Below are 15,831 nucleotides of genomic sequence, written 5' to 3' on the forward strand. Positions count from 1 at the left end.
ACTTGCAGGAAGTACACATAGATGACATAAGGAAAAGGTTACATTTCATTCTACTTAAAAAAAAACCTGCTGATTTCTATGTTAATCATTTTCAGATGCTTGGTTACTGTTTGTTTATAGAAAGGAACATTACACTGATTTTGATCCGTTTAGATTTATTGTTTATGTTGCACTTGAGAAACCGAAGCAAACATTTTACTAAACAATGCAGAAAATGTTCCTGTTGAAGCAGTAAAGAGATGTGGTCAGCTAACACAAAGGAAACTTGAGTCCTGACTAGTTGATGGCATTCAACTTAAGTAACAAAATGGCTTCTAAGGCATTTCTAATAAACCCATAAAGCCAGTGTTAACAATTTAAGTTAAATCAAAACAAAAATTATTTTTCTAAAATACATTTCTATTACAAAAACATAATCATCCTGCTTGTATTTTATGAGTTCTCTCAGAATATATTAAAATATATAATTTTTGAGTTTGCTTGTACAGTCATAATTAAGAAACTTGGATTCTAACACTCAGATTTCCTCTATATGTATAGTAGACATAAATATTATCCCTAACATGAACATATAAATTAAACATCAAATGTACATACATTCTGAACAAAACAACAAAAAAACTTTTTGTAGAAAAAAACATTCCTGTGGTTCTAACATTTAGATCATAAAAATATCTGGAATATATCTAAAAAAACACTTTGAGCCAGTTATTTATCTTGTACCATGGTCTATCTATACAATATCATCTGCTGGTATTCTGATCACAGTCGGACAAATATTGAAATTATGCTGAAGTACGTATCTTTGTGTCGAACTTTTACGATGGCATTTACAGAGTATAAATACTGTGTCTAAGCTGTCAGCATTTTTTAATGTGCACAAACCCTTGAGATCAAATTTATAAAGACATAAATAAGGAGAAATTTATGTATGAAGAGACATATTTATGAAGTACTTTGGCTTCCACTGGAACCTTTATTTTTGGTACTGGTGTTTTCTGGGCAGCATTTTTTGAAACGCTTCATTTAACGAACATGGGCTCAAAGCAAGGCTGAGAAGTCCGTCGGTCTGATCATCATGGTAGTCGACTTCAGTGAGTATCCTGATCCTTTCCAGTAGTACCATTTGATCCCATTGAAGCGGTTGGAGTTCTGGCCGTTCTGGTAATACATCCCATTCAAATTGGATGGGCCGCAGGCATCAAACCACCAGCCTGGAACATCAGAACACATTAATATTAATGTATACAACAGAATTTGTGTTTTAATCTCTGCTTTTTCTATCACCATTAGTGAATACTTATGTGATTAAAGGAACAGTTTAGCAGTTTTTAACTTTTCATTTCTCAAGAGGACTTCAGCAGTTAATATCTTACCTACATTAACAACTCCTCGACTTCTTCATTTAGTATATATCTGTACTTGTTGGAACTGAAGGCCGAAGCTTGGTCCAAATAGGCAAAACTTTAAGTGAACTTCTACTGTCTGAAAGTGGGAGTCTTCTGTCAAATAAACTTTTTTTTTTTTTAATCTTCTTTCATGCATATTTGAATCTCCCGTGGCAGCCATTCAGGGCTGCAGGTGCCTAAACGCTTTGCTCGCACAAAGTCCTGCTTATTTCCACAAAGCTCCTCCCAGGAGCTGCAGCCGAGCTTCCGCCTCATAGAAGTGCCCTCCCTCGTTTCTCCCCCCACTCAGTTCCTCTATACTAGTGGCAGCAGCAAATAGTGGAACAGAGAGTCCGCTGAACTCATCGTAGGAATTACTTTTCACTGCACCACTCATAAGTATGCTTGTAAACGGGATAATGAACAGCACTGTTCTGATGACCTGATGAAAGCGGAGTGTTGGAAAGATTAGCTTAAAGAGACAAAGGCCCGATTTTAAGTCAAATTTTTTTTGAAGTCATGTTATATATATATATATAATGCATTTTTATAGCAACCGAGAGTAACATACTTACTTGATTGTGATATAAAATGGCTTTATGTGCCTGAAAAATTCATAATACCACACTTTTAAACCAACTCCAATCTCTAAATTACCTAGCAGTTTTTGCTGACTCTAGTAATGAACCTTCTAATGTCATTAGTGTTTCCATGATGCCTTTATTTAAACAGAAGCTGACTGTTATTTACACAGAAAATGGAGAAGGTTGCACCTGGTGCACCAGTGATGATACTCCTGTGTCTAGCATGTACTGAGGACAGAATTTATATTTTAAAAAACTATTTTCCGACTTGGAAACTACCAAAAAAAAGGTAAGGCCAAAAAGAACTGCCTTAATATTTCGACCTCTTCTACCACTACTTTTATTTAAGACAGTTACTGTGGTTTGCAGGGGGAAAAACAGCTATGCTCTTTTTGTGACATGGCAGATATTGTTTTGAGACTCAGAAACCAATTAATCTGAATTTATACTAAGGTGCCAAGAGCTTCATCTCCTTCAGGTAAGATATTAACCTTTTAGAAGTTGAGGATTTTTCCAGAGGTTCACTTCATAAAACCGATCCCTCCAACCGATGAAGATGAAAAACAATTTGTGACCTTTGGAAGCAACGCCAGCCTTAAAGTATATTAAAAAATACTTAAGACTTGGAGCACATTCATATAACATAAACATATGCTAATTTATGCATGAAACAAAGTTATAAGTTACATACCTATAAGTAAAATCCAAGTAGCCTCCTTGTAACTTAGATACATGTTTACTTTGTACCCAGAAATAGCAGAATGTTGTTTTTTTTACAGTAATTAATGTAATTAAGTCAGAATTAGGCTATCTTTAAAGGAGTGTTTAATCTCAGTCATTAGAAATAGTTCAGATTAAAAAGTTGTTGTATTTTTTTCCACTTTTTCAAGTATTATTGTCAATGCAACTTGATGAGTGATAGCTCAGTCAGTGGTCTGGTTATATTAGGCTTGTGGGAGTTGATTATTATACACTTACTGATACTGATGAGGAGCATTCTGCATAATTATATCCTAATTAAATCCACCCTTGCACTTCTTTTTCATTATCCAGCTTTTATCAGACTATAATTACAGGATTTTTCCATAGTTCATATCGATGAGGTTTGCTATGACATTTCTATTGACATTTTTCAGAGAATATTTATATTTCCCTCCAGAACAACTAGTACATGTCTGTTTCTAATCTTTGTTTTTGTGTGTGTATATAAATTGGAGGTATCTCTACTCATTTTCCATACAAATTTGAGACATTCAACTTTTAGTCTATTTTCTATTCATTCAGTTTTGTACTCAGAGATTACTTTTTCTTTTTTTTTCCCTTTTTTGACCTGGTCCCACCCAGCCATGGCTGTGTTTTTAATGTGCCTTTGAACCCTCATAGTAGAAAAGGAGATGAGGTTACGGTTTTTATCATTCTGAACTTCTCTTGGCAGTCCCGGTTTCAGATAAAGAAAAGTTGAGTCACTTTCAGGGGGATTGTGAAGGGCTTTTTAAGCTACCGGAGGAGAGAGGGAAAAGCTCTGTTCCCAGGCTGTTAATGTCAGCTATTGTCAATGTTGAATTCCCCAATGAGCAGATCGGTGATTAAGCCTGAGCTAATTGTGCTCTTTGACACTGCCATAAAAGGTACAGCGGCCTTTAAAATGTCCTTGAAGACTTTGGGGCTAATGCCAGGATTTTTGTTCTGTGAGTGTAATTGTTATCAACCCATTTATATATCTTTTTGGTTGCAGAATTACCCAAGCACATACAATGTTTATAGAATGTATTTCTTACCTCCTGTTGTTAGTTGTGAGCACTTGCAAACACATTTGTCATTGTCTGCGTCCTTTGTACTAAAATCACTTCCTGGCTGCCCAATGCTGCTTATTTTGCCTGCAGTTCCACTGTAGCCTTTAAGGTGTATCCTGTAGAAAGGAGAAGAAAAAATGGAGGAAGAAGAGGAGGAAGTCTGTGATTACCGTTCCTCAAAAGGCAATACTTAGTTCTTATAGTTTTTTTTTATTTCCCGATTGGGTATAAAGCATGAAAACTAAACTATTATTATTAGTTTTTATCATTTCTTTAATTACTTGTTCATTTAGTTTTCCTTGAGAATTTCATCAGCAAAGTGTTGACGTTATGGAAATGGTTTTTGTTTGCTGTTTTGCAGTTCATCCTTAAGCTTTAAGAGTAACATCAAACTCAACAGAATAAATATGTTGTCAAACAGGAATACTATCTGTTAATTTCGTACGAAGAAACCTTTTCCCAGCCCACATTTGAATATGAAGGTTTTATTATTGCCAAATCTTCAGACTGAATGTCAAAAAAGGACATTTTATGTGCTTCCTATTTTTCAAACACTGACCCGCTTTATTAGATTTTCTTTGGCCTAATGCCAGTACGTCAGTGTGGAGAACCGCTTTTAAAAAAAATTATTATGGCATGTTTTGCCTATGAGGTGTAAAGGTAACTGGTCAGCATTTACAGTTTTATGCATTTACTTTTGAAGTTGATTAAATAAAATGGCATGTGATCATTTATGCAGAAATACTGATAGCTGGGGATACGATGGTGATTAAAAATACTCTGGTGGTACTGCTTGAGGATCTGCTTACAAATTTAAAAATAACAGTGAAATGTTTTCCTAAGTTTTTGCAGCTCTAGCTCTAAAATGTTATTGTGTGTTTTTGATATTTTGATATATAGAGTAAATAAAAATATAGAACGAATTAATTATAGAATTAATCAATGTTGCCTTAATAGGAATGATGAGTAGAGCTCCGTTCGTTTCCACACTGTTTTACTCAATAAGTATAAAAAGAAGAAGCTGTCTTTAACAAGGGAAGTAAAAATTGTATTGCACTTCTTTTAGATTAGTTGGAGAAAACTCCAGTTTCTCTGGCTCTTTGATTAGCATCTGATTAGAAAGTCTGTCTATCGAAGCTGTCATAACTTCCTTTTCTTTTCTATGTTTTGTATATCTTCATACCATGAACCAGCCTGTAGTGCTTCGAAGAGTTCTTGATTTTAATGTTTTTCAAGATGGTGCACATTTAATTTGGTTGATCAAAATTACTTCTGTAATATTTTGACTTGTCTGAATGTTGACCAAAAAAAGTAATTCAGAATAATTGCAAAGAGTGAGCTTTTATGCTGAACTTCCATAGCACTCTTTGATGGTGAATTGTCTTAGTATTGTGTTTTTATACTAATTATCTTCAGAGAATACTCTTCAAAAGCACTGTTGTAAGACTATACACTGACTTCTTTTTCATGTTAAGCAGAATTTTGTGAGCTTTAATTATTTTTTGCTTAATCAAAATTGCACGCATAAACAATTCTGCTGAAGTGCCCGAACAAACCTGTAATTTTGTGCTTCACCATCCAGAGAGAACTGATCGTATTGAGAGAAAGCAGAGTTTCCTTCCCAGTCGCTCAGCTGGACTTTTAATTTGTATGATTGTTGAATTGTCAGTCTGGAGACGAATTCATTTCCCAGCCAGTATTCACCTGACGGTTCTCCAAATCCCTGAAAAGACACAAAGAAATGTAATTAAACCTCGTGAAACCCCTGATGGCATTATTCACCTTTTTTCTTCCTTAGCAAAGCCAGCAGAGTACTACTGCCTATTTTTTTTTTGCTATAAAACTGAAAGTCCTCCCCCCCACCCTTACTGACATATTTTGTCAAAACAAAACAGACACTGATCTTCTCCACCAATACAACCTTTCAGTGTCAGGGGGGGAAAAATGAGAATGGTTTTGTAATGACTGTATTTAGGGATTATGGATCTTTTCAGCATCTTGTTTGCTCATTTCTCTCCCATTTAGAGTCATCAGCGCTACACGCTACGCTTAAGGTTCATCCATACTCTTTGATGATGGCGTACCGTCAGCACCGTTTTAGACGTGCCGAATACGCCGTGGTTGAGTTGTCTCCTTTAATGATTGCAAATAGCTGACATTATTATGACTTCAAAATGCAGGGAGCCTGTGCACAACTCCCATGCACATCTTGGCTGTTCTCTTTGAATAGAGTTCGGGAAACGCCTCAGACTGACTGTGCAGACTAAGCCACGTTGGGGAAAATGGTCAATGACCCAGACTAATTCAGGCTGCTGGTATGTAGATCTGGAGTGAAAACTGTAACCTAGGTTATGTTTTTTCTTCGTAAAGAATTTCTTTTTGATTGCCTCTACCTTTTTGTACTCTTGCCACGTACGGTGAAAGTCAACACGGCCCTCGAAGCGTTTTTGTAGTACCGTCCAGCCGCCTCCTTCTGTCTCCATGTCACAGAAAGCCTTCAGACACAAAGAAAACAGTGCTGTGATTGAAGGCTCATAAATGGCCCTGAAAGTTAGAACGTGATGCTTATTTTTAATGCGATGGTGCCACCTAGTTTGTGTTCAATCAAGATGCTGTTCTGGGGAAAGAATTTAAAAGTTTTTAAGGAGATTATAGTTTTTGTTTAAGATTGCGTATTATGAGAAGTCTATGAACATTATCTATCCACCCTCAAGAATGTAGTAGGTCTGTGAATTTTTGGTAACATGTATACTGCTTTTTTTTTTTTCTTTTTGGTTCTCATACACACGTCCAGGCCAAATATATTTAGACAATGAACTGGGGACACTTTACCTTAAACTCTATGGTGGTGTTGGGGATTGTGAGAGTGTAGACGCCACTTTTGATGTTTCCTGACTTATAGACGGCAGCACAGTCCATGTATGTGGTTGGAGTGTCTTGCATCATGGCAATTTTGGGTTCTGCAAAACATATATGCCGTTATTTTATCAGGACACGTTTGAAGAGAATTTAGATGCAATATGTAGCTCGTGTTCATATTAGTTTCAGATATGTATAATTTCATTAGTCTGTAAAATTAATGAATGAACGAAAGACATTGTTTCCCAGTTCTACATTTTGGTGAATACATCAGTGTAATTTCTGTGAATGAAACACAATTTCTCCCCAAAAAAGCAAACAAAAACAGCATATATTTTGTTAAAGTAAATATATTTTTATATGCCTTTCAAATATTTTATGTCTCTGTGTCAGGAAGGCAAATTGCCTACAAGAAAATAGCTACTTCCCCAAATCCAACTCGGTCTACAGCCACACAAAAAAAGTTTTCAAAACAAGTGGAAATGAGAAACGAGACTAGATGAGGACACAAGTTTATCTTTGCATGACATATGTTGAGGAGGATGATAAGAGTCGTGAAGAAATATCCAAAAGTTACTGCTGGAGTATTTTTATTTTTTTTTTCAAAGAAATTAAAGACAATTTTGTTCAAAAGTTGTCCTCATATCTTGTTCTGGGGTGCTAATAAATATGGAAATTGCTCTACATTTACAGCACCTGAATAAGTAAATGTGTGCTGTGTGGGAGAGAATTGAAAGATCCCTACTTGTTCTGATTCAAGCAGTACCCATTGCCTAAAGATCCACCTGCTGTTACGGCTCACCTTGGACAGATCCGGTAGATAATATCTGTATCAGGCTGTTCACTGTGTCCAATATCTCCTGCTGTTGATGGTGTAAAACAGAGTTGTTGGAGGAAACTTTGAGCAGCTGCTGCTCCAGTTCCCCGATGATGGCCGTCTGCCTCAGTATTAGCGACTGAAGCTGCTCCTTTTCTTCTCGAAGTGTTTTTTGCTCCACTTGCCTCTGCTTCTCGATCTCTATCACCTTTTTCTCTAGAAGGCTAAAGAGGGGATAAAAGGCGATACAAAGAGCCATTCTGGCTTCACTTACTATAGCAATTTGTTGGTAACAATTCAGCTTTTCATCACATTTCCTTACCTGTTTTTATTGTTCAGTTTGCTGATTTCATTTGACTGGACTATGAGTTGCTTTTCCAAGTTGTTGGTCGACAGGGAATTTTCAAGAAGTTGGCGCTCAAGTCGAGTTGTGTGATGGATTACCTAGTGCCAAAGTAACAAGGCATACTTTAACAGCCTGTTTAATTTCAATTAAAAAAAAAAATTAAAATAGATCTTCAGTAATTGAACTCAAAACATGTGGTGTTTCATTGTAAAGGAGCACCGACACTGTTGATATACTGTGAACAACAAATTAGTAAATGCAACTGTGATAACATTGATGACTCAATGGAAAACCCAAATTTAGCTGGGTTTTCCATTAGATGATGAAGTTGGAACACAAAGTCCTGTTTGCACCTCTAGATTGAACTAATAACCATTTGCAAAATGGAAAAGCTGCACAGGAAAGCACAGCTATACCACAATACTCTAGACGTACCTAAACAAGGGCAAACCACTGAAACCCCACATATTTTCACACTCCAATGTATTGAACTAAACTCCGGGGTTGTTGACCTTGCCACTAATTTCCCAGTTTGGAGGAACTGAACTCAGCAAAACGCAGGTTGTTTACATGGATCCTGGCTGTGTGTCTCCATTGGAGCTGTTGATGTCTTTGAACAGACGGATGTCTGATTGTGACAAACTGATAGACCCCTTCTCTGGGAATACGAGTGTGCTAATAACAGGAAATGCTGTACAGTTGGCTCACACAAGGTCATTGACGTGCAGCCACAATAATAAACTGACTTCGTCATACATGTTTTTCTCCATTGCTTATTTTTTAACCTGCCGAAGCTATATTATTCACCGCAGCGTGTCACAGAAAGCGCTTAAGTGAGATTTTGCTCGCACAGAACAGGAAGGGTGAACAATTGTATGTTGCTTTGCCTCCTGCATGTTATTTCCATGTGTTTGGGAATAACAGAAGGTCCAGGCTCACCTGCGCTTCCACAGTAGTGAGTTTCCTTGTTTGCTCAGCAGTTTGACTCAGCAGGTTCGCCCCAATTTCAATCATCGTAGCCGTGTGGTTGTGTACGGCAGCCTGTTGGAGCTGGAGCACGTCATGTTTCATGCTGTCCTGTATGTAGTTCTCCAACTGCAACACAGATTTAAAAAAAAAAAAAGTTAACCTGAGGCAGTTTGTAAGAGTTATTGATCTTTTCTTTCTCCGCATGACCTGCAGTTTTATTGTTCATTGATGTCAAGGTTCATGACAGGCGCTTCACGCTTGCTGTGTTTTAATATAAATTGAAGAAGAAAGGGCTCCACCTCTGTTGCTGGAGGAGAAATAAAAGTTAAATCAGGGACCCAATATGTCTTGCTTCATACTCTGTTTACCAGCATCACAGAACAGGGGCATCTCAATGAATTAGAATATTATTGAAGAGTTATGTTATTACATTAACTTATGTCTCTAAACATAAGTTAATTACATTCAGACTGATGTTTTCAGGCCTTTGTTTTGGTTAATTATGATTTTCCACAACATTTGAGATTTGCATTTTTTATCAGATCAAGAAGAAAACATTTTAATACAGAACCGCATGCTTAATGAAGAGTATTTTTAATACATCATTAAAGGTTATTTGTTAAAGGCACTTTAAATCTGACAAACAAGCCTCAAATTCCCATTTACTAGGATGTACCTGTATATGCAGGGCTCAAGTAGTTCTGGTTAACTAAAGAAAATAAATCCACTTCTGTTTCTTCAATTTAAAGTCCTTTTGAATGTAAACTGCTGAAAGTCCTGAAATAATCGGTTTAATAACAGGACTGCCCCTCCCCCACCCGTTTCTACACTTTACCATGACTTATAAGAAAAAAATATTTTGCCTGTTTGGAAATTCTTTTACAAAGGTTTGTAGATGAAGTCTGCATGGTCAGGTGCTGGAGGGTGATCATAAGGAACACCTGAATTCAGTAATTTTATGAGAGAACCTTTGGCTATATACCTTACTTTTGCAGCAGGAAGAATAATTGTTTTTATACTTTTGACTAACGCAGCTTGTTTTAAACATTTTTGTCATAGCATGGTATTTAGAAGAAAAAAAACTATTGCGAAACAAACTGAGTCGGTTGATGATGAAGTCTTACATATTTTCTAATATTACTAAAATTTAATATTTTCTTTCAGTGAGCTTTAATTCAAATTCTATACCACAAAGCAATTAGAGTTGTGACGTAGCGACACACATTCCCATATTTGTTCTTATCTACCTTACAGAAAGGCTAGATTTAGACTGAAACTAATCATTAAGTTATTTCCTGCTGTGTGTTCCTGAGCAGCAATCAGGTCACACGACTCGTAAACAGGATGGAAGTGTTGAGTGAGGAGTTACATCCTTCATTACAGTCCAACTGGAAACCAGCGTTGGTAGGGCTCTCTCTTTGTCACCAACACCAACATTGCATAAGTTTTCCTTCTCTTCCACTCTTCCGTTCATAACACCAAAACATTATTACCATTTGGAAAGAACTTCAGCTAAGATGTTCAGTTTACGCTTTTGTTTGCCTTCCTTTTTCTTGTATCTGGTGTGTTTATGTTCTTGGGTACACACAGATGTGTGGAGCATTATTATTTCAACTGTGTGGGAGGATATCCGATTGACAGTTCGTGATCTAATCAGTTGTTTACTCCGAGTGCCTGAAAAGCGTCAGAGAGGAATGACGGAGTTCCTCAATCACGAGAAACGTCGACTTCTTTTGTCTTAGCTGTCATCTGCCGTTGGAGAATGAACGCTCATTGGACAAATTAATAGATTGATTGGTGATGAGTTTAAATTAGCATTGGCACGCTGCTTTCCGTTGACCCTGAATTGTTTGAAGTTATTTATGCTTCTCTTTCATCTCGCCATGTCCAGAAAAAGGTTCACAACCTTGTTGAGCCACTTTACTTACAGTTAATTGAGCCTAATGCATCATCCATTTATTCAGCATTCACTCCTCTTTACTGTCTTATTGCTCCTCAGGGTCTTATGGGACTGAGACAGTTTGTCATGTTTTTTGTGCAAAATAAAATTCTACATCTTAAAACTGGATTTTCAAATTTCAAGTTATTCTCCAGTGGAAACTTCATGTCTGCCGCAACATAGAAGAACAGAGTATTTTTATTCATAAGCTGTGTTAATAAGTGGAATTTATTATTTTGGATGAGAAAGGATGTGGATCAAATAACATCTAATTTCTAATAGGTTGTCATTTTAAAACTATAGTTACTAGGACACATATATTTTCTTTTATTCCTTATTTATTCTCTGTTTATGATTTTCTTTTTTTACAGGTTATCCTGTTTCATCAGTTTGTCCATCTGGAGTAAGGTTCAATGCTAGAAGTAATTAGGAATGAATGTATCAGTCACATTGATTCCTAGGCCACATTTTTTTTCAATGTACAGTGAAATATGACAAAAGGTTACCAGGACATTGTCATTTCTTACTGTGTGGAATAAAATTAATTTATGATTTATCATAATGATAAGCTCTAATTGATTATGTTTGCAAACCTTTTTAACTTATCACTATAGTTATGTTTTTTCTCAGTTTTTTTATTATTATTAGTTTATTTAAATAAATTTTGCTATTATTAATTAGTATATTTCAACATATGATTTAATGCAAATACTGGGTGCAGTTTAGCTGTAAAGTGTAACTAAATGTTCCTGGTGCACTGGGGTAGTCTCTTATAAAATAGGGAAGGTTTTGTTTTTGGACTAACATTTGCGTTTGTGGGACTCTAGTTTCACATAGTGACAAATTAATACTCAACAAGTTTTTGATATGATGTCACTTTCGTTATACTAACATTTGCCACTAAATATTGAGATAAAATTTAATTTCATAACACTTTCTTACCAGGAGAAATATACAGTCTCCTTTACCTGCACAATTGGAAAAATGTCTAAAGTAGTCTGATACACATACAGTTAAGTTTTTATAGACACATTATCATCCCAAAGTAGTCTTCTGAGAAATGGTGTGCTTTGAAACATGCCCCCTGTAAGTGCATAAGAGGTGCTGTTAGAGCTTGCTTTGACATGTGAGGCAACACTTGAGTTTGTACGAGTGAATTTCGCTGTCTGATGGTTCTCATGCGGTCGACCAAAACTTCTTTTGCATGAGATTGATTTGATCTATTTGGCTCATTTTGTTTGTCTTTAATCTCATGATGAGGAAGTGAGATTAAAGTGATTTTGAGAAGAAAAACATTTTATTTATCTTTACAAAAAAAAAGAATCTTTAGTAGACAGAGACAGAAATGCATCCTGCATCTGTGTTGAATCTTTGTCACTCAACTTTATATATCCATATGACTTTGCATGGCAAAATCAATACACAATTAGTAACAGCTTTGTAGGCTTTCATTAAATGTTTTTCACTATGAGACACATGGACTATGGACTGACATTGATGTTTCCACTTCACAGTTTTTCTACACATTTCTCTCAAACAGCACTGATGTTTCTTGATTAACTGATATGTTATGTTTTTTTTCCTAAAAAATTCTAAATCAATAATATAAAAGCTGACATTGGTAGGGAGATATTATGATGCGAGAAAAAGTTTACCTTAAGCAGCCACTGTGTGTTGTTCTCCATGCCCATCTCCAGTTGTTCCAGTCTCTGAACCGACTCGTCGTCCATTGGTCCATCCTTTTGATCAGGATAGTTGTAGGTGCTTTGGCAGTTCTCTTGCTCAGGCAGCAGAAAAGTGTAGCTACACGGGCCGTTTTGGATCTGATACTGTCTCTTGCCAACAGCACCATACTGTGTTCCCAAACCAAGGCAGAAACTTAAAATGAGCAAATCCACATTAAACATCTTCATTACTCTTTGCTCAAAAGATTGTAGAGATTGATTTTTGGTTAGTTTTTGTTTTTAGTCTTCTCTCATTAGAGGTCTTTCCCAAGCTGCATTCAAGTGTTAACAGCTCTCTGAAGTTTCTGCAGGCTCCTTTTAAAAACCTCCTTGGTAGGTGGAGAGAAAGCAATCAGAAATTTGAGGTAGCGTGTCTTTACCTCAGTGGTGCCGGACTGCATGTGCTCGCCTTTCATCAGTCCCCCGACCACTTGCTAAAGTGGTCTAAACACTAACTGTGAGTTTAAACCACTCCCCCCTTTACTGTGACCAGTCACTGTGAAAAGATGTGAAGTGGAGATTCCTTTCAGTACTCGCTAAACACACAGAAGCAGATGCACAGACTACACATCCTCCGCTATATCCTCTGCAGATCACACGTGTTGTTTTCAGGATGCCGCCATGCACATTCAGCGCAGTCTTTGATGCTAACAGTGTCTTCCCATTCATTGAAAATTGCTTCCCGGCTTACAACACACATACCAGACGCTTGAACAGGAGATTCAACGGAAGGCTTTTGTTTCCTCTTATTTCTTCCTTTGTCCTTTTAAGAGGTTGCATTCATTTTATCATAAGTGTCCAGTCTTAGCTAGTTTAAATATGAATGTGAGCAACCAAAACTGACCAGAGTTTTTCAGTCAAGCTAAAATCATGCGATGTCTATGAGCTAAAATGTGCATCTTCTAAACTGTCATACATAAACAGATTAAAAAGTTTAAATAAAAAATACGGCATGGCTGTACTAAACAGTTTAAACAATCATTTAGGCTTTGATCGTTCAACTTTAGGCAAGTCTTTAAGTTACTTCAGGGATGTTTCCAGTGGGTTTTTAGATTTTTACTACAAAGAAGATTTTTACTTCTAAAGAAGAAGAGCAATCCCCTAACTTAACGTCTCTGCTCTGGACTGGCTTAATTATTGTGGACAGGACCATATTTACTCAGTATGACTAACCCAGTCCAGAGCAGAGCTTTAAATGAAACAGCTGTTTGTGTTTTTATTTGACACCAAGAATAGTCTTCAAAATTGACACTCTGTACTTTAAAGGATTGTAAGGTAGAATAAACACTCCCAGGTTTGGCAAGTGTGTTTCAAAGATTGTGAAAATGATCTGACCTGAGTTTGACCAAATGCCAAAAAAAGAGAGAAAAAATAAGCCTTTACCTCTCTGCCAAATCAGAAGCCAACTTGAGTCTCGTGTCTTTTTATGATTTGTGTAACGTGAATAATAACACCCAACTCGGTTCTGTCAGATGTAAAAATTGAATATGTAGCAACTTGTGAAATGCGTTTTAGTTGCTGCTGCTGCAACCTGAAGTAATCATTTGGTGAATTCTAACAAAAATATAATTTGCTACATCTTTGTGAAAATGTAAGTGGTCTTCATATCATAGGAGAACAGTGCTGAAGTGACTATTTTAATATCCGAGAAAGTTGTTCCCTTTTCTCTTGGCATAGAAACAACTTGTTGGGAAGTTTCTAACGTTAATTTGATGTTTGTGGAAATTGTTTAAAAAGGTTTTACGCCAAAGTGGTCTTAATTGTTTCAGATGCGCTCCAAAATGATCTGTTCTGTAAATTAAATGCAGCATTATAAGACTGCTTCCCAGAAATATGTCATGGTAGGTTACATTACTACCTGTTGGAATGGTTATCATGAAAGATGCTTACGAATGGTCTTCTGCAACATTTTCCACAGCCCAAAGATTTTTCAAGAAGAAAACAGCTTAATGCATAATTCCCTCTGTATTGTATATGACGTATGCAAATATTAGTTCAATTCAACCACCTTTTAGTGTCAACTACAGCACAAATCATTCTTTGACGGGAAAGCCTCGGACTGGCTCTCTGCAGAATTGTAGGAAGTGAGCTGATGTAACCCTGACTGTATGAGGGAAATGCAACATATTTAAGGGGCATTACTAAAGAGGAAGGACTTGTCGTCATTTTAAAAACACCGACTTTGTTCAGGTGCTCTGGCTGAGTCAGTGTCATGGGACGTTCATTTGCACCACTTTTTTGCGTCTCAGTTTGCTTTATGGTTTTTGACGGCACACGGGAGGCCGGGAACAGGAACAGTTATTCATTTTAACAGCTTTACCTCAAGGGGCCATTCATTCACTGAATTTATCACTGGGCCACATCCTATGCATACCACACGCCAGACTGTTTCCTCATGCTGTGAGCACAGGGAACATCTGCTGAACTGTCAAGCAAACACTGCACTTCACTACATGGGGGATGTCGAGATCAATTCATCCTTGCATGGTCACAAGGCAGCGAAGGCTGTCTGCCTGCTGACTCGCTGTGCCCTGCAAGATTAATGTTACTGCAATATATGGCAGCAGACATATCGACTGGTCTGCTGAGGTAAGGATGTGGAGTTTTCATTGTGAAGAAGAGTAGGTCTGTTAATTTCAGGAGCCCAAAGGAAGTATTGATATGTTGCAGTAAAATTTGTTGAGATAACATTTCTATAACAGTAACAGTCATGCAGTGAATGTGAGTTTTTATGAGTTCTTCAGCTCATTGTTTACCATCAGGAGTGAGTTTGCCTCTGGACCAGTTGTCATTTTGACCCCGGTTGTTTTTTCCATTTGTTACTTTTACTTCTTTCCAAAAACAAATGGCATGGCACATTTTGTACTCACCATGCATCAGTTCGTACCCGGCAGGGGGGTGGCATTTATACACTCTATTCACAGTGGTATTTTTGTTTTCATTGTTCTACTATGTCAGCAGTAAAGGAACAATAAAATATGACTGCCAGTAGATACTATTTACCAGCAGGAGGCAATTAGGAACCTTCATCTCTTCACTTTTTTCATACAGTTTTACCTCTGTAATCCATGTGCTTCTTTGGCCTTTCAAATATCAAAACATAGCTTTTTTTGGTGCCTGATAGACATTATTTTTTAGACGTTTAATACTTTAAAAAAATATTTTACTATTTCTTTCTGAAGAGATGAACGGATCAGGATTTCAAATGAGTAAAGCATCTTGTTCTGTTCGAAAGCTTTAAGCTAGACACATTATTCATATTTTAACTATACCAGAATATATAGCCATCACTAAATAGCTGCCCTTAAAAGACTCAGTTTAAATGTCACAGTTTTGATTAAATAAAGCTTTTCTTGCCTCAAGCTGATGACATTACTAATTGTACTGCTAAGCTGAACTCCTGCTTTCCACA

The 15,831-nt window shown here is 36.8% G+C and overlaps 2 protein-coding genes across 3 annotated transcripts in view; one reads left to right on the forward strand and one right to left on the reverse strand.

The window, feature by feature from the left end:
- mcph1 (microcephalin 1) overlaps window positions 1-15,831 on the forward strand; it is a 34,620-nt gene that overhangs the window by 12,684 nt on the left and 6,105 nt on the right. The gene's annotated exons all lie outside the window — the stretch shown is intronic.
- Window positions 142-13,101, reverse strand: angpt2a (angiopoietin 2a). The gene is made up of 9 exons (XM_008429777.2): window positions 12,351-13,101; window positions 8,727-8,882; window positions 7,764-7,885; window positions 7,427-7,665; window positions 6,598-6,725; window positions 6,159-6,260; window positions 5,322-5,488; window positions 3,751-3,881; window positions 142-1,214 (listed from the first exon to the last, which is right to left on the reverse strand). The coding sequence occupies exons 1-9, from the start codon at window positions 12,606-12,608 to the stop codon at window positions 1,042-1,044; spliced, it is 1,476 nt and encodes a 491-aa protein (XP_008427999.1). The 5' UTR covers window positions 12,609-13,101; the 3' UTR covers window positions 142-1,041.

The sequence above is a fragment of the Poecilia reticulata genome, linkage group LG15 (genome assembly GCF_000633615.1).
Source record: "Poecilia reticulata strain Guanapo linkage group LG15, Guppy_female_1.0+MT, whole genome shotgun sequence".
Taxonomy (NCBI): Eukaryota; Metazoa; Chordata; class Actinopteri; order Cyprinodontiformes; family Poeciliidae; genus Poecilia; species Poecilia reticulata.

What these genes read in the sequence shown, in the direction of transcription:
- angpt2a (XM_008429777.2), bottom strand. Translation starts at nt 12,608, where the DNA reads ATGAAGATGTTTAATGTGGATTTGCTCATTTTAAGTTTCTGCCTTGGT. An exon ending in TCACTACTGTGGAAGCGCAG is followed by an intron (nt 7,886 to 8,726) that starts GTGAGCCTGGAC and finishes CTTTGGCACTAG; the next exon opens with GTAATCCATCACACAACTCG. An exon ending in ATCTACCGGATCTGTCCAAG is followed by an intron (nt 6,726 to 7,426) that starts GTGAGCCGTAAC and finishes TATGTTTTGCAG; the next exon opens with AACCCAAAATTGCCATGATG.